Source organism: Gadus chalcogrammus, chromosome 2 (genome assembly GCF_026213295.1).
Source record: "Gadus chalcogrammus isolate NIFS_2021 chromosome 2, NIFS_Gcha_1.0, whole genome shotgun sequence".
Classification (NCBI taxonomy): Eukaryota; Metazoa; Chordata; class Actinopteri; order Gadiformes; family Gadidae; genus Gadus; species Gadus chalcogrammus.
Window position 1 is genome coordinate 21,847,032 of NC_079413.1, and position 19,685 is coordinate 21,866,716.

A 19,685-nucleotide genomic window follows, 5' to 3' on the forward strand; every position below is an offset into this window, starting at 1 on the left:
TCACTCAAAACTTTTTCACACCATATTTATTTTTATAAAATGTTTTTTTGGAATGAAACAATGAAAAATATGATCTTTTAAAAACGCAAATGTACCGAAAAGCAAACATTGGCCGAATTGGGCAAATTTTGTCACATTTCTAACTTCAACATGAGGTGTGCTCCCACTTAAGGGATCCTGCACAGACCCCTCTGACCCCTCCGACCCCTCCGACCCCTCTGACCCCTCTGACCCCTCTGACCCCTCTGGGTCGGGGAGATACACTTGACTATCTTGATGCGGCTGGGGTCCCACACGCAGTCCTCCTCCATGCCACTTGGCGTCATACCACAGTTCGGGGGACACCAGGCAGTGTCGAAGACCTCCCTGGTCACGAGCCAGCCACCATCGTGCCAGTTCTTCTGGCGAGGATGGCCCTGGTAGTTAATCGCGATCACGTTCCCCACGTTGACCTCCACCCTTAACACCACCCGCTCTGAGTCAGGTAGACTAGGGTCGATGGGATACGCTCCAGCCTTGTTCAGGTCACGGCTGAGGTAGACGCCACGGCCCAGCATCCCGTCCGCCGACTGTACGAAACCATCGCGCTGGATGGCGGTTGCATTGGTCCGGGTGGTGCCGTGGTACATGACGTAGGTCTTATTGCAATTTGGCTTTCCATGGCCCATTCGCTCAACCCCAAATAGAGGCTGAAAGACATCTTCCACCCAGGAGAACGGGTGCTGATGGGACATTTCTGAATAGGACTGTGCCTGCAAAACATATCACATTTAAGTAATAGAAAGCAAGTGGTGTACTTCAATGGAAGCTATTCTGACATCATAAATGTGAAGTATGGAGTGACTCAGGGCAGTTGCCTGGGGCCACTCCTTTATTCTATATTTACTAATGACCTTACACTTGTATTAAGCAAAGCTCATATCTCAATGTATGCCGATATTTAGCAGCAACAGTTGATGATTTAAATGTGAAATTAGCCACTGAGATGACTAAGGTGGTAGACTGGATCAATAACAATAAACTGATCTTGAATGTGTCTAAAATTAATTGCATAGTAATCGGTACAAATAATTCTTTAAGTCCAAAGCCAAAGCTTAATCTCACAATAAATAAAATGTTGATAAAGCAACAAGAAGATGTAAAACTTCTAGGAGTCATCATTGACAATAAATGATCATGGGATAAACATATGCAAATGGTTGTGACTAAAATTGGAAATTCCATATCAATAATCAAAAGGTGTGCTAAATATTGAACGCACCAACTTGTTAGGCAAGTGCTACAGGCTTTGGTTTAGACTGCTGCTCTATAGTCTGGTCTACTACTTCATTGAACAATATAAGGAAATTACAGCTGGTCCAGAATAAAGCAGCAAGAGTAGCTCTTTCTTGTGGATGGAGAACTAATGTTATTGAAATGCACAAATCATTAGGTTGGTTAGATGTAAAAACTAGATTTTGGTCATTGTCATAATAACAAAATCACCTCATATTATTTATAGAAATTTGTCTTTCAGTTCAGTGGCACATAATTATTCAACAAGGCATGCAGTTGGAGGTTGTTTCACTTTACCAAGATCCAAGACAATGATTCAACATTCAGTTATATAATGGCCAATGCAGCAGTGTAACTCACTCCCTTATCATATTACTCAATTAAATCTATATAGCTTTAAAAGACAACTTAAAGTCATGATCTAAATATCAACTTTAATTGATGCTACTGTCTTTTTGTTTTGTTTATTGTATTTGTTTTTTGATGTCAACCATGTTTTATGTGAATTGTAATTACATATTGTCTGTGTGTTCTTTTTGTTTTGTGTTATGTATTCATGTAATGTATGTCGTGCCGAGCAGCGAAGCGAAGCTCGGACCCCTATTGTTTCTGTAACATTTTTGTTTTTCTTGGGTTGATACCAATACCCCCCACTACCCATGCACCCAAATTGTGGTACTGTACCCAAAGGTGGCGCTATTTAGAAAAATTATGAACTTGCCTTATTTCTCCTTACCAGATTCTCCTGGACTCAAATTGTTTTCATAATATTAATCTCAAAAATGCAAAGATGCATCTTTTTCACCCTGATCTTCTGCTTCTGTTTACTTTTCCCACAATTTCATAGAAAAGCCAAATTCCACAGTCTCAACCAATTTTGCCTATACGACCACTTTGTTAATATATAACTACCATACGGCTATAATTAGGTGTATACCATTAACAGTGCAAATTTTCAGATCTATACTATTTTAAGAAAGCCCTTAATTCTCTTGTGAAATGTGTGCTTGGAGTTTTCTTGATGTTGTCTGCTTATCAATAGTAATTTTCACCAAGTGAATGAGACTTCGTGCAGTTCAGGAATGTCAGTGGCTCAATGGGATAATGTCTTGTACTGGTGTTCCTTAGGTTGAGTGTTCGAATCCCAAATAGAGCCATACGAACAAGCTGAACAAGACATTCTGTCATTCCCAGTCATTTTAGAAAAACAACGTTGAACAGCACCTTAAATCCATCAGGCAGTCAACATTCCGGCTCATTAGTTTCCAAGAATCTGACTGCCAAGACACAGTATGGCATTCGGGGAAACTTCTTCGTTAACCATTTTTCCTTCGTAATGAACCCTGTCATATTAATATTTCTTCCGTTAGTGTTATTGAAAACAAATGTTTAATTTCCCCAGAATTTCAACGATTTTTCAGGTATTTGCTTTTAAGAAAGCCCTTAATTCATTTGAGAAATGTTTGCTTGGAGTTTTCTGGATGTTGTGTGCTTATCAATAGACATTTTCACCATGTGAATGAGACTAAATTCCAGGTTTGTCAGTGGCTCAATGGGATAATGCCTTGTACTGGTGATCCTTAGTTTGAGAGTTCGAATCCTGTTTAGACAATTATGCTGAACATGACATTCGGCAGTTGCTCTGCAGCCTAGTCACCTGAAAGCCGAGGCACAGTATTGCATTAAGGGGAACCTCAACATCTTTCCTTCATACATTTTTATATCTTCCATTAGTGTGTTCTTGACTTTTCATTACTCTCGGACCCCGTTAATCACCGCTTGAGGTTATATTTCCACATTGTATTGGTCACACTGAAATATGATAGACCCCAGGAAGAATAGCTGCTGCTTTGCCAAAGCTAATGGGGATCTAAATAAAAAAAAAATAAAAAACATCAAATGTATGTAGGCATGCAGTTGTGTATTTGCTCTCTTTTGAATAGCTTTTTCCAGGCTACATTTTACATAATTGCTTACCTACACAGTTTATCAAAAACAATGCTATGCACAAATATTTGCTCCCGCAATGCAAAATAAAAAACGCATTTCTGGCGCCGAAAGAATACAGATATCTTACCCTTGGGTTAAACCAGACCTGCACAGTGTGTTGGTAGAGTGTGAATGACTAGGTTGCTCCTGGTATATGGCTCGCTACAGTGTGACAGGTTGTTTTGTTTCCCTTTCACTTCCTTGCAACTTATTTTTACTCCACACAATTTCTGGGAGGCTGTAAGTGGAGGCAGGGACAGAGTATCTATTTATAGACACCTGTAACTAAATCAGGGTGACTGTTGGGTCGGGGGTGGTTTGTGGATGCAAAAAAAAATAATGTTAACCTTGCTGAAGAGACACATGTGGGTATAGTATATAAAAAAAAGTAAAACAAACACGAGTGATAGAATAGTTATATCTATACTTATGTCCAAAAGTTATTTTGTGCTTGTTTGGGGGGAGGGGGGGGGGGGGGGGGGCGTGGTGGGTGATCACAGTACAGAGTTCGATAGTCATATCGTTTGTTCTAATCATCGCTCTCAATCGTTCTAATTGTTTGTGGGCAGAAGCTGTCCTTCAACATGGCGGTTCATGTACGGTTTCAGCTAGTCCAGGTTGGAGAGGGCAGTTTGGAGGGAGATGAGGTCCTCTGAAGACCTGTTGCTAATGTTTGTTGCTTGGTTTGTAGGTATTTAAGCTCAGTGTGCCCTTGCTCAAATCTGCCAGTGTGAGTTTGGACAGTCTGGCCAGGCCAGACCAACTTGGCCACTTGGGAGAGGTGTGCTGCTACGGTACGGGCCGCCACGGTACAGATGCTAATGAGCCGACACGTGCACACGCACGGCTACGCAACCTGAGATGGATGACGTATAGTCCATGCGACGACCACGGACATAATAAAGGCGACGAGCCTTCTTTCTCATTAAACGGTAAACATGGCGTCAAGCGGTTCAACTGTTGGTTCACGTTGGTCCAATAGAGAAGTCGAGTGTCTGTTAGCCATTTGGGCAGACGATGCTATTCAGGCACAGTTGGAGAAGACCCACAAGAATTCCGATGTATTTGGGAGAATCCGCGACCATATGCAAAGGCGAGGACCCCACCGAACAATGGCCCAGTGTCGGGACAAAGTTAAAACGGCTCCAAATAAGTAAAAGACTCTGTGTTCTCTGTGTTGTTGTCCGTTGCTGTTAAAACTCTGACTGGCGGCAGACTTTATTATGGTCCATGCAGCGGACGCTTGGTGATGACGTGTTACGACGTGATGACGTATGTACAAGAACAGTTGCGACGGCCAGATGGCCTAGTGTGAATGCAGGCCAGAGAACAATGGGGCCAGTTGAGCACGGTTAGGTGTAGAAACGGCCAACGTCCACGGCCAGATGAACTAGTGTGAGTGCACCCTAAAGCAAGTACAGTAGTATAGACAACCGTACAAAACATGTGGAGGTATACTTTCACTTTTGAATACTTTTCTCTCGTGCCCTGGGATCTTTTATGACCTCAGTGAGTCAGGACCTCGGTTTTAACGTCTCCTCTGAAGGTCGGCGCCTTCCACAGCACAGCGTCGCCGTCACTGCACTGGGGCATCGGGATTGATGTTAAGGCCAGAGGGAAGAGTGCCACCTATTGGCCAGCCCCGACACCACTTACAGCACCTAGTACTCCCAGGCGGTCTCCCATCCAAGTACTAACCAGGCCCGACCATGCTTAGCTTCCGAGATCAGACTAGATCGGGCTTGTTCATGGTGGTGTGGCTGTTTTGGCGTCTCAATTTGGATGAAGTGTGTGCGGGCAGGTAATGCGAACCTGGGATCGACTGTTTTGAACATCTCTTTAAAGCCCTTTCTATCGACATTTTGAGAGAGAACCATGTCCTTACACAGGTAAACAGTGACACGTTTGTTATCTCGTTCCACCGCTGGCTTTTTTTGTCGTAAGAACTTGCTTTGGAAAATGCCTGCGGAAGAGATGTCTGCGATGCAGGGACAGCTTCACGCTACCAGCATCTGTCTCGTACGGTGTGGAATGAGAGCTCATGAAGGGACTATTCCGCAAGCACGCAAGCGCACCTGCGTGCTTGCGAAATAGCATGCTGCCTGAGAAGGCAGTATCGCTGTCAAATCTGTCCCTGGGAAAAGTAACGTTGCGCCGATATCTTCAGTTGTTAAGCGTAACTTTACTTTTAACATGAAAAAGTACAGGCGTAACTGTATTTGCTCGTTACTTACTTTGTAACGCGTTACCAAAATAAATGAAAAAATACACTGGTTTATAAAAGAAAAAGCGACATCACAGTCTGTGCGTATACATGCAGAGTCATCCATTTTCACGCACGGTATTGCGAGAGCAAGTCACAACTGTAGCGTTGCAAGGTTGCCCATCGAAAATCTTAACTTGGAGGGGATGTTAGGATGTCAGTACCCCTGACACTACCCTAAAATGGCTTTCGGGACATGACTCGCTGTGCGTGAACGCACAACAGCGAGATTTTGCTAGGAGCAAAGAAACAGGATTCGACTCTACTGCCGTCCACATTTCTCCTGCTGAGGGTAAGAGTGGAGGACCACACAGGAGCACTGTGTGTGTGTGTGTGTGTGTGTGTGTGTGTGTGTGTGTGTGTGTGTGTGTGTGTGTGTGTGTGTGTGTGTGTGTGTGTGTGTGTGTGTGTGTGTGTGTGTGTGTGTGTGTGTGTGTGTGTGTGTGTGAAAAAGGCTAAAGAACCTAAATATAAAATAGGATTCAAATTAAACTGCTGATGTAAAACCTACGTAAAATGCCTTGTGACCTCCTCCTGATCACCAACCAACATTCTCGTTCTTATTCGACTGTTTTCCTTTGTTATGCGTCGGACAAAACTTCGGACTCAAAACATTTTTTTACCAAATTTATTTTATAATTGTTTTTCGGAATAACAGTGAAAACATGATCTATTAATAATACAACTGTATGAAGAAGCAGAACTTGGCCGAAAGTGTTTAATGTTCTCATACTTTTAACTTCAACAACAGTTGTGCTCCCACTTTATTTATAGAAGCGATGGCCGGGGGTCGGGGCGATACACCTGTCTATCTTGATGCTGCTGGGGTCCCAGACGCAGTCCTCCTCCAAGCCGCTCTTCGTCATGCCGCAGTTCGGGGGGCACCAGGCAGTGTCGAAGACCTCCCCGCACCGGCTATCGTGCCAGTTCTTCTGGCGAGGATGGCCCTGGCGGTTAATCGCGACCACGTTCCCCACGTTGACCTTCACCCTGAACACCACCCGCTCTGAGTCAGGTAGACTAGGGTCGATGGGATACCTGCTGGCCTTTTTCAGGTCACGGCTGAGGTAGACGCCACGGCCCAGCATCCCGCCCGCAGACTGGCGGAACCCCTCTCTCAGGATGGCCGTTGCTATGGTCCTGGTGGTGCCGTGGTACATGACGTAGGTCCGACCGCAATTTGGCTGTTTATGGCCACATTTCTCAACTCCATATGGAAGCTGAAAGTCATCTTCCTCCCAGGAGTAGGACTGCTGTTGGGACATTTTTGAATAGGAATGTGCCTGCAAAACACCGTCATAGCCGTTAGTGACTGTCGAAGGAATCAACACCAGAGACGTCGCCTTGCAGAGCAGATGTAAAGCATGTACCTTAGTATAGACAACCGTACAGATCATGTGGAGGTATACTTTCACTTTTGAATACCTTTCTCTCGTTAACATTTATTTTAATTTTACTGTTAACAGCAGGGATTGACAGGAATTTGATTTTTAATTTCTGAATCCAAACAAGCGCATGTGAACACACACACATGCATACACACCCACACAAACAAACAGCCACACAAAGACACACACACCTCTGATCAGAAGGGATGACCTTACTGATAAATTACGAAAGTGAAAAAATGTAATAATAGTAATACTCACAAATTATACTACTACAAAAAGAGAATATATTCATTGATAAAAGAGAATGGATCAAATCACAACGACGTAGTATGAACAATACTCTGGGGAAGGGGGGAGGGAGATTACTGAGAAACCTACGTGGAAGAAAAGTGCGCCATTTTTGATGCACTTTTCTTTTTTGTTGTGCAGGACATGAGGTCCCTCATCCAGGGAGAATATTAGAGTGGGGAGGCACCTTCCACGATCAGAATCAGATCTTTAAAATCGTTCCATCCCTCGACAATGTGTCAATGTAAACTGAAACAGAAGATTCTTTCTGGAGGAAAACACAACTTTCTATTTTGGCCTTCCTAAGAGGCATGCGGTTGTGCATGTGGTCTTTTACTCTTTCAAATAGCTTTTTCCAGATTCGATTTTACATTCGCAATTCAAACGACAAAACAAATTTCTGGCGCCAAAAGAATACAAATAACTTACCCGTAGGTTAAACCAGACCTGCTCAGTGTGTGGGTAGAGTGTGAATGACTATAACTGGGTTTCATTTCCGTTATTTTTACCCGACAAACTTCGAACAGGATGCTGTAGGTGGAGGCGGGGCAGAGTGAGCACACAGACACACATCAGGGGTGTTCTAATTTTAATTCGGTGTATCCTTTTATAGACACCTGTAACTAAGCCTTTTCTCTTCGTTCATTATTTGCTTAATATTATTTTGGTTCAGTCGGGGCGGGGGGACAGTTGGGTGGGGGGTGTTTTGTGTGTGTAAAAAAAAAATAAAGAAGAAAAATGTAACCTTGCTGATAAGTCATTGTAACTACTCTTGGTTTTTCAATAAAAAGATTTATAAAAAAAAAATGCACATCTGGGTACATAAAAAATAAAGTAAAACTAACACGAGCGATAGAATAGTTATATATATAGTTATATATACCTATGTCCATAGTGCCTACGGTTATTTTGTGCTGCTTTGGGGCGTGGTGGGGTGATCACAGTACAGAGTTCGATAGTCTTATCGTTTGTTCTAATCATCGCTCTCAATCGTTCTAATCGTTTGTGGGCAGAAGCTGTCCTTGAACCTGGCGGTTCATGTGCGGTGTCAGCTAGTCCAGGTCGGAGAGGGCAGTTTGGAGGGGGATGGGGTCCTCTGAAGACCTGTTCGGCCTGTAGGCGAACTGCAGTGGCTCCAGGGAGTCAGGCACTGAACAGGTGATTTGGGTTCTGACTAGCAGCTCGAGGCACCTCATGATGACGTATGTGAGTGCTAGGGGGCAGAAGTCCATTCAACTGAGGGCTTTTGCTTTCTTGGGGACAGTCAAGTCTTTATTATGTGACAATGATGGTCCTTTTGAAACATGTGGGGACTACAGAGACTGGAGTAGGGATGTGTTGAAGGTGTCCGTGAATTCATCTGCCAGCTGGTCTGCACACACCATGAGTACTCTTCCAGGGATACTTTCCAGGCCAGGGGGCATTTTTTAGTGCCAGGTACTCTTTCCTGCTTTTTGCTGTTTTTAAGGATTTACACACCACTGTTCTAGATGTTTCCAGTGGGCAGGGGTCCTGGTAAAGCTGTACGGTATGATTTGAGGCATAGCCATAGATCGTATTATATCACAGTATATTAATTATATCTTTTCATTTCGATATAAATGCTTCTGAAGGGGTGGTTAGGCAGCAAAACTGCATAGAAAAATTGCAAAATCTTTTCTCAAGTTATTTCCATCTCTGAAAAATACAAATTAATAGTATGGATTTCTTTCTATAAAGCCCTTTCTATCGACATTTTGAGAGAGAACCATGTCCTTTCACAGGTAAACAGTGACGCATTTGTTATCTCGTTCCACCGCTGGCTTTTTTTGTCGTAAGGACTGTCCATCGAAAATCTTAACTTGGAGGGGATGTTAGCCCTCCCCCTTACCCCTTACACTACCCTAAAATGGCTTTCGGGACATGACTCGCTGTGCGTGAACGCACAACGTCAAGGTCTAGGGTTGAGATTTTGCTAGGAGCAAAGAAACGGGATTCGGCCCTACTGCCGTCCACCTTTCTCCTGCTGAGGGTAAGAGTGGAAAGCTGCCATATCCCAGAAAGGCTCTGGACAGAGGAACACACAGGAGCACTGTGTGTGTGTGTGTGTGTGTGTGTGTGTGTGTGTGTGTGTGTGTGTGTGTGTGTGTGTGTGTGTGTGTGTGTATAAATGTTTATCGGAATAACAGTGAAAACATGAGCTATAAAAAATTAAAATGTATCAAGAAGCAGAACTTTGGCCGAATTTGTTTAATGTTCTCATATTTTTAACTTCAACAACAGGTGTGCTCCCATTTTATTTATAGAATGGATGGCCGGGCTTTGGCCCAGCCATAGGGGTCGGGGTGATACACTTGTCTATCTTGATGCGGCTGGGGTCCCAGACGCAGTCCTCCTCCATGCCGCTCCTCGTCATGCCGCAGTTCGGGGGGCACCAGGCAGTGTCGAAGACCTCCCCGTACCGGCTATCGTGCCAGTTCTTCTGGCGAGGATGGCCCTGGTGGTTAATCGCGATCACGTTCCCCACCTTGACATTCAACCTGAACACCACCCGTTCTGAGTCAGGCAGCTTAGGGTCTATGGGATACGCTCTGGCCTTGTTCATGTCACGGCTGAGGTAGACGCCACGGCCCAGCATCCCGTCCGCCGACTGGCGGAACCCCTCACTCAGGATGGCCTTTGCTATGGTCTTGGTGGTGCCGTGGTACATGACGTAGGTCTGACCGCAATTTGGCTGTTCTTGGCCAATTTTCTTAACCCCAGTTGGAAGCTGAAAGTCATCTTCCTCCCAGGAGTAGGACTGCTGTTGGTACATTTTTGAGTAGGAATGTGCCTGCAAAACACAGTCATAGCCGTTAGCGACTGTTGAAGGAATCAATACACGAGACCTTGCCTTGCAGAGCAGATGTAAAACAAGTACAGTCGTATAGAGTACAAAACATGTGGAGGTAAGCTTTCACTTTTGATTACATTTCGCTCGTTAAAATGTATTTTTATTAAGCTGAGAACAGCAGGGAAAGACAGGAATTCGATTTTTTTTATCTCTGAATCCACACATGCGCCCGTGCACGCACACGCCCACACAGCAAACAAACAGACACACTAAGACACACAGACCTTTCAGACCACAGAAAGGATGGCCTTACTGTTAAATAACGAAAGGGAAAAAATATATGTCATAGTGGTAATACTTACAAATAATACTATTACAAAAAGAGAACATATGCATTGATAAAAGATAGAATGGATCAAATCACAACGAAGTAGTATAGAACATGAAAACACACTGAGGAAGGGGGGAGGGGGATTACTGAGAAACTTCCGTAGAAGAAAAGTGTGGCATTTTTTAAAGTTATTCCCTGACCCGGGTCATATGACTTTTCCCAGTTTAGTGCAGGACATGAAGTCCCTCCTCAGGGAGAATACGAGGGTGGGGCGGCACCTTCCATGGATGGGATCTTTTATGACCTCAGTGAGGTCATAAAAGATCTATAACTTTAACTTATATAACTATAACTTTGATTATAGTCTGTTCTATAAAATCTTTCCATTTCTGGACAATGTGTCAATGTAAACTAAAACAGAACATTCTTTCTGGAGGAAAACACAACTTTCTATTTAGTTCTACCTAAGAGGCATGTAGTTGTGTATGTGGTCTTTTAATCTTTTGAATAGCTTTTTCCAGACTACATTTTACATTATTAACTACTTACAGGTTTAATCAAAAAGGATTCTATGCACAAACACATTTCTGGTGCCAAAAGAATACAGATAACTTACCTGTGGGTTAAACCAGACCTGCTCAGTGTGTGGGTAGAGTGTGAATGACTATAACAGGGTTGTTCCTATTATATAGCTCGTTACAGTGTGACGTGGAGTTTTGTTTCACTTTCATTTCCTTGAAACCATTTTTTGCTCCTAACTTTGTAACACGATGCGCTCAGTGGAGGCGGGGCAGAGGGAGCAGATAGAGAAACATCTGGCTTCAAGGTCTTTACTTTGGTCAAATGAAAAGCAACCATGCAGTAGCAGTCATTGACTGGCAATGAGATTCCAGTGTCCTAAGATAAGTTCTCCTCGACAGTGCAGGTAGCAAGTAGATACAATGAATTAAGATAAAGATAAAGTAAAACTAACAAAAGTGATAGAATAGTTATATATACCTATGTCCATAGTGCCTAAAGTTATTTTGTGCTTGTTTGGGGGGGGGGGGGGGGGGGGGGGGGGGGGGGGGGGGTCCTTCAAGCTGTCCTTCAACCCGGTGGTTTGTGTGCGGTTTCTTTGGTCCAGGTGGGAGAGGCCCTTGTGGAGGGCGAGGGAGATGGGGTCCTCTGAAGACCTGTTCAGCCTGTAGGCGAACTGTAGCGGGTCCAGGGAGTCAGGCAGTGAAGAGGTGATGTGGGTTTTTACTACCTTACATTTACATTTAGGGCATTTAGCAGACGCTTTTATCCAAAGCGACTTACAATAAGTACATTTGTCATAAGAAGTGCATCAATATATCGCTGTCGTTACAGAAAGGATGTTTATAGAACCAAGTGCAAGTACCACAATCGCTAGGTCAATCAATTCCCTGTGTTACAGCCATGATAGCAGCTACTGCAGTTGCTAAACATTTAAGTACTACAATACAATACAATACAGTGTACAATGGTGGCCAGAAGGGGGAAGGTGGCTATGCAGAGTCGAGGTGGACTCTGAACTACCTCAGACTAGATTAGATTAGATTGAATTTTATTGTCATTGCACAAGTAAGGAAAAACAGTACAACAAATTGCAGTTTACATCTAAACAGTAGTGCAGTCATTAAAAAGTGCTTTTCCTTTAGCAGTGCTTAAATAAAAACATACATAAGACACAGATTGCAAGCTAATATTAAGTGCATAGAGTTCTGAGGAGTCACAGTCCATAGCCCATGAATAGAATGCAGTGTGATCACATAAAGTGCATTGTTGAAGTGCATTAATAAAGTGCATAGTGGTCAGAGGTAGTCAGACGATCCATAGTCCATGTTCAAAAGGAGAGGGGGGTGGGGCAGGGGCAGTGGCGGGGCAGGGGTGGGGTCTTAGTGTTGAGCAGTGTTATGGTGTTGTGGAAGAACCTATTTCTGAGCCTGCTCGTTCGACTCCCAAGGCTCCTGGAACGTCTCCCAGACGGGAGGATAGAGAACGGTCCGTGACTGGGGTGTGTGTGTGGTCCTTGATGATGTGGTCATCAAGGGGCGTCGTTGAGCTTTCTTGATCAGAGTGGAGGTGTTTGTGTGACCAGGAGAAGTCTTGTGAAACGTGGACCTAAAGGACCTTGAAGCTGGTGACCCGCTCTACTTCAGCCCCGTTGATGTGAATCGGTGTGTGGATGGTTGCCTTTGCTTTCCCGAGGTCGACGATGAGTTCTTTGGTTTTGCTGGTGTTGAGCGCAAGGTTGTAATTTGCGCACCATGCTGCCAGGTGCTGGACTTCCTCCCTGTAGGCTGAATCATCATTGTTCCTGATCAAGCCGAGCACTTTAGTGTCATATGCAAATTTGACGATGTTAGTGTTGTGAATGGGGGAGCAGTCATGGGTGAAGAGGGTGTGCAGTAATGGGCTAAGTGTTACAGATATACGAATGAAGCTTGGCTCTTTCTTCTGCAACACATTTATTTCCTGTTGGAAATATAAACAATTGACATTAGAGATGCGCTCTCTTTAGCGTAGCATACATTCATTAGCTATACTTCGTGTACTGTCCTACTTCGGCGCTACTGGCCCATGTAATCTAATCTACTACATCTCCAAAACACATGCTCTCAATAACAATACCCTTTATAATACACAGTAATATTATACACTTGCAATAGACCTGCTACTCTTAGAACAATACCCAGAATCTCTTCTACAGTTACTAGTCTAACTAACCATGCTGGGCACCTAAATACATGTTAACTTTACTATTACAGGGCCCACAGGTAAGTATTAGCATGTACCCTCATGAAATACTGTCTCTTTTAAGTGTAGAATTACCTCTTTAAACATACTGTAAATAAAGGTAAACATAAATGCATAAACTCAAATGTTTGTCAAATTTTAAAATAACAATACTTCAGACTGAATCACTTAATCACATAAGTTAAATGCAAACCACACACACGCACGCACACACGCACGCACACACGCACGCACGCACGCACGCACGCACACGCGCACACACACACACACACGCACACGCACACGCACACGCACACGCACACACACACACACACAAAAGCAGGTAGACACACACAGGTAAACACACACACAAGCAGGTAAAAACAACAATGCAGCGAACTCACCAGGTTCCTCGGGGATCTGGCTTGGGTCCGGGGCGGTCTGGCCTGGGTCCGGGGCGGTCTGGCCTTGGTCCGGGGCGGTCTGGCCTTGGTCCGGGGCGGTCTGGCCTTGGTCCGGGGCGGTCTGGCCAGGGAAGGGGCTCCGGCCTGAAGGGCGGCCCAAAGGCTTCTCCTCATCGAGCCGGGAGGTGGATGCTGGTTGAACCCTCAGCTTTTTGAGGCCCTCACCCGGAACCTCAGGTTCCCCATGACCTGGGCCAGGGCCTTTGTGGGGGGGCTGTCTGGTAAACACACACACAAGCAGGTAAACACACACACACAAGCAGGTAAACACACACACAAGCAGGTAAACACACACACACAAGCAGGTAAACACACACACAAGCAGGTAAACACAATGCAGCCAGCTCACCAGGCACATTGGGGAGCTGGTTTGGGTCCTGGGCGGTCTGGCCTGGGTCCATGGTTGCTGTTTTTGCCCTCATCTTCCTGACCCCCTTCACCCGGACCTTCAGGTTCCCCACGACCTGGGCCAGGTCCTTCCTGGGGGGCCCGTCTGCGGTCTGAGGCAGCCAGGCCACCAAAGGGCCTGAGCCTTCTCCCTGGTGTTGGGGTTCTGTCAGAAATGAACGACAGAACTGTGTTTAGTGACGACCATAGTGGCTGCTGTGTGTTTGTTGCTGCTATGGGGTCTGTTTTAGTGACGTGAGAGTCGCTCAGTCAGTGTTTTGTGATTATTCTGACGTATAACACGCACACACACTTGCACGCACGCACACATGCGCGCACACACACACACATGCACGCACACACAAGCAGTTGCGCGCACGCACACACATACAAGCAGCTACACACACACACACACACACACACACGCAAGCAGGTAAACACGCACACAAACAGGTAAACACACACACAAACAGGTAAAAACAACAATGCGCAAACTCACCAGGTTCATCGGCGGTCTGGCCTTGGTCCGGGGCGGTCTGGCCTTGGTCCGGGGTGGTCTGGCCTTGGTCCGGGGCGGTCTGGCCTTGGTCCGGGGGGGTCTGGCCTTGGTCCGGGGTGGTCTGGCCCTGGTCCGGGGTGGTCTGGCCTTGGTCCGGGGTGGTCTGGCCTTGGTCCGGGGCGGTCTGGCCCTGGTCCGGGGTGGTCTGGCCCTGGTCCGGGGTGGTCTGGCCTTGGTCCGGGGTGGTCTGGCCGTGGTCCGGGGGGGTCTGGCCCTGGTCCGGGGGGGTCTGGCCCTGGTCCGGGGGGGTCTGGTCTTGGTCCGGGGTGGTCTGGCCCTGGTCCGGGGGGGTCTGGCCTTGGTCCAGGGGGGTCTGGCCGTGGTCCGGGGGGGTCTGGCCCTGGTCCGGGGGGGTCTCGCCTTGGTCCGGGTCATTCGCCTCTTCATTTGCCTCCATCCATCTGATCACCACCTAGGACACAAACACACGGCATCAGGAACCCTTCGGGTCAAACACGAACCGACACTGAAGACCCACGACAGGAAACACAAAGACGTCTCAGTCGCTCCGTGTCCGTGTTGGTGTCCTCTCCTTCCTCACCTGTCTCAGGCGTTCTTTCTGTTGAGACGAGGTGGAGACCTGATGGGGCGGGGGGGGGTCCGGAGAGGGGGAGGAGGAGTCCGGATCGGGGGTGGCCTCTTCCTCCTGTCGGAGGAGATCGTCACCGTTAAGGTTTCCTCGCCCCTCTCTTCTCCATAGTTCCCTCGCTCTTTGCTAATTTGCCTCACTGGCCGCTGTGCTCGCTCTCTGATCACCCGGTAACGCTCATCGCTCCGCTCCCTGATCACCACTGAGCACGGCACTGAGGAGCGGTGACTTATATTTGACTCACTATTCCTGAGTCCCGGCTAGCTGCTAAAGGGGACGGGTCTTTTTCTGTGTTAGCCCCAAAGCTTTGGAATGCATCGCCTGAGAAAATAAGGTTAGCTGCTTCGGTGACATCATTAAGTCCCTCCTTAAGTCCCACCTGCACCCTTTAAAGGGTTTATTGGAGTTAAATGTTATTTTCTATGTTTTGCCTGGTACACTTTTCATTGATTGTATTTTTTTTTTCTAATTGTAAAAAAATAAAAATGAAAATGAAAAGACCTGTGATAGTTATTCCTAGACATTTATTTTTGTTTGGTTGTTTTGCGTTCTTTCTTTCTATCTGTAAAGCACTTTGTAGCTCTGTGTAGAAAAGCACTGCATCAATAAAGGTTATTATTATTATTATTGTCTTATGTAGAGGATCATGGCCCCGTGATGTCAGAGGGCCACCGCGTTCCGCTGGCCAGAGGCGCCGTGGTGACGTCGTCACGGGGACGGAATGTTTGGGTATACATTCTTTTGGAAATGGCAAAAATATGCTGAAGCATAAATCAATAATTTTGATGTATTTTCCAATAGAATAAGTTGAAGAAAAACATACATAAACGTATATATATATCATATATATCATATATATAATTTTTTATAAAGCACTGATATTAAATGTGTTCAATCGTGTGTGTGGGTGGGTGTGTGTGAGTGTTTGTGTGTGTGTGTGAGTGTGTGTGTGTGTGGGTGTGTGTTGCCTGCACTTCTTTAAAGAAAGTCAGTTGGACCCTAACTTAATATAATCATGTACAACCCCAAGTTTTTACAGAATCCATGCGGTCGGCGTGCGTGTCCTCTCCTTCCTCACCTGTGCCGGACGCTGTTCTCCGGGGGGCGACGAGGGGTCCCCACACAGGGTCTCCTGGTCTCTCTCCTGGTCTCCCTCCTGCCTCTTGATGCGTCTGTTCTTCCCCATCGTGGATCTCTCAGTTTGTTGCTGTCAATGGTTATTGATTTGGCTGCTCTTCGTTGCTCTCTGATCACCACTGAGGACTGGACTGAGGAGCGGGGACTTATATAGAGGCCGTGATGTATCAAAGGCCCGTCGGGTTCCGCTGGCCAGAGGTGGCACCTGATGTTGATTCGTCGTCGCAGGCAACTGGATTTTTTTTTTATTGCACTATTTAGAATAGGCCTTTTAATAACTCAAATGGAAACCACTGAAATAAGAATATTACTTTAATACAAAAAGTAGAAAAAACACACTTGTGTGTCACAATTTTAAATTTGTTCTCCCACGTCCATAAGCTGTTTCCAAGTCTATATATGTTTAATACCCAAACATTTGCATTAACACTCACAGTGGGGCCAAGAAAGACTAGTCAGGCTATTAGTTTGTCTTGGATCAACTCTTGATATTGAAACACAAGTTTGAGAGTGTCATTCTTGTAGATCAACTGGAGCAGACACACACACACGCACACACACACACACACACACACGCACACGCACACACACGCCCTGTGTGGTCCACAGCCCATATCATGCGTGTTTATCACCAGGTAATGTGAAGGTGTGAAGGGTCTGGTATGCTATTAGCAGGGGCCCTTGGTGCACCACAAGGGGCCATTGGCTCGCAGTGAGGAACCGGACTTTTGTTGCCCCCTAGTGGTCGATCTAATCATGTCAGTATTTAGCCCTGACTCACTAAAGTAGACGTGTTTGTCTGGTTGGTGTTAACATATGGATAGGGGTGTGGTCTAATCAACACCCAGACTTTTTTATCGCTGTGCCTACCCTCTCTCTATATATATGTCTCTCTCTCTCTCTCTCTCTCTCTCTCTCTCTCTCTCTCTCTCTCTCTCTCTCTCTCTCTCTCTCTCTTGCTCTCACTCTGTCCTATCTCTCTCTCTCTGTGTGTGTGTGTGTGTGTGTGTGTGTGTGTGTGTGTGTGTGTGTGTGTGTGTGTGTGTGTGTGTGTGTGTGTGTGTGTGTGTGTGTGTGTGTGTGTCACTGTAAGCAGCTAGAGTCAGTGGCCGTGTAAGTGTGTCACTCAGTGTGTGTGTGTGCATGTGTGTCAGACAAACCTGTCAAGGTGCTGCAGAGATAGCGCAACACAATATTACGTTGCACTGTGAGATTATAGCAATGGAACACACACAGACGGTCAGACGCACATACACAAACACACACACACACACACACACACACACACACACACACACACACACACACACACACACACACAGGCTTTTCCCTTGGATCAATTCGATATTTTCCCCGCTGTTTTTTCAGCGGCCAGCTTCTGATGCTCCAAAGTGCTCAGTGAAGTGTAGTGTTGCAGACTATTGAATAAACAATGCCCTGTGAGGGATATAAGGACTGGCTGCGCTCAGCAATGATAATAAGAATAAAAACAGAATTGTAAATGAAAATGTAAAGTTACAGGTGGTCGTTGTTTTTACGTCACAGAACAATGAGGTTTTTTTGTGTAGTGTTTGAAATGCAAACGTAATCGGTAAACTGCACCTGAATTTCATAGAGCCTGATAATCTATTAATATTGAGATCTTGAGTTTCCCCATTTCCCCGATCACATGTCCCGCCACTCCTGGACAGTAGCCAATTAAATACTCTCAACACTCATTCAAAACTGAGTGTTATTATACCGTGGGAGTAGGACTGTATTGGGATCTCTATATATTTACATATCATTGCATGACGGGTTCTATGGATTTGTGTCATCATAAATGGTGCTTGTTGGAGGTTGGGTCGCACAGCACCGACAGAGATTACGGGTAACTCCCGCATTCGGAAGGAAATTCTGTGAAGGGGTCGGAAACGCTCGCTTCCGGCCTAGCAAACGACACCTTAATGACAACACCTCACCACAGAAAGGCCTCCAGTGTGAGTGTAATTTCCCGGGAAAAAAAAGTTTATTTCAGTGTGTGAAAAAACGCTCAGGGATAATATTAGCATCAAAGTTGTCAAGGGTCTCACAGCGGATCAGAATCCTGATTAAATCGGACAAACATCATCACATGTGGTTACTAACGAGTACCGTGTGTACAAAATGATTGTGTTATGCAATGCATTAATTAGTGGGAGTACAATACAATACTGTAAACCTAAGTGTTAAAAGCACTCTACGCGAGGACACCATTTTGGCTAACTTCCTGTCCATTTTTGGCAGTTAGTCTCTGCCCAACTGCACCAAATGGATCTCTTAAAGTTTTCCATTCAACAAAGTAATTCCCCTTTTTTCCTCCCACTAATTAAATTATATCCTGTTAAGATAGCTTTCCATGAAGCCAGAATTTAGAGAGAAACTAAAGTGATACGAATGGTATGAACTTGTAGCTTGAGTGACTAATGGACAGTGACAACCTTTTGGAAGGCATAAATGGTGGCATAATTTATATATATGATATACTACTCTCACCTTGTCGTTGAATATAGATCATAATAATGAGGCTCCTCAAATGTGCTGCAAGTGAGACATAACAAAGCATCAATTGAATCGATGCAAAGAGTGACACCAGAGTAGACATGATGTTGTTCCTGTTGTAGCAGGGCTACAGGTCGACCCACGCTAAGAAACATATGCACCTGTGGTCTTGAGTGACTCTTCACCATGTACAGTAATCTGTAGCTCAGATGGTTTGAATGCAATATATAGACATTATCATGTCTCACAGTTTTGTAACATTTATCAAAAGCCTTTTCGCAGACCGGCTGGCAGATGTATACACAGACATCTTCAACACATCCCTACTCCAGTCTTTAGTTCACACATGTTTCAGAAGGACCCCCATTGTCCCTGTCCCCAAGAAAGTGAAAGCCCTGGGTTGAAATGACTTCCGCCTCTTCACCCATGACTGCTCCCCCATTCACAACACTAACATCATCAAATTTGCAGACGACACTACAGTGCTCGGCTTGATCAGGAACAATGATGAATCAACCTACAGGGAGGAAGTCCAGCACCTGGCAGCATGGTGCACAAATAACAACCTTGCGCTCAACCCCACCAATGCGTTAAGAAATTATCCTTTTATTGAACTGTCTGCTATTGGGTCCTACCTGCCTGCCTGCCAACCGCTAACCGTGACAGAATGATCCGACCATCATTGGACCCAGCGGACGCTCTTTTTGTTGAAGGCTGTATTGGGGCGTATGTGCAGCGCTGTCTCTTCAAGGCCCGGGTTGGACGGTGCCTTACGGACTATCAGAGTGGGGGTGGTGAGTGTGGAGTGCCACCCGGTTCAACATTTCTCTCCAGCCCCTGAGCTGACTCTGGTCCCCAAGCCCTGTCCGGTTCCTGAACCCTACTCCATCCCGAGGGTGCCCCTCTTACAGACCTTCCAGACCTTCCGGAAGGGGCCC

At 45.6% G+C, this 19,685-nt stretch overlaps 1 protein-coding gene and 1 pseudogene across 1 annotated transcript; both read right to left on the reverse strand.

Annotated features, from left to right (window-relative positions):
• LOC130402494 (uncharacterized) lies at positions 1-11,083 on the reverse strand. Its single transcript, XM_056606684.1, has 4 exons — positions 10,966-11,083; positions 9,502-10,018; positions 6,298-6,839; positions 1-752 (listed from the first exon to the last, which is right to left on the reverse strand). The coding sequence occupies exons 2-4, from the start codon at positions 9,998-10,000 to the stop codon at positions 168-170; spliced, it is 1,626 nt and encodes a 541-aa protein (XP_056462659.1). The 5' UTR covers positions 10,001-10,018; positions 10,966-11,083; the 3' UTR covers positions 1-167.
• Positions 4,914-5,032, reverse strand: LOC130376765 (5S ribosomal RNA; annotated as a pseudogene).
• Positions 11,084-19,685: the final 8,602 nt, after the last annotated feature.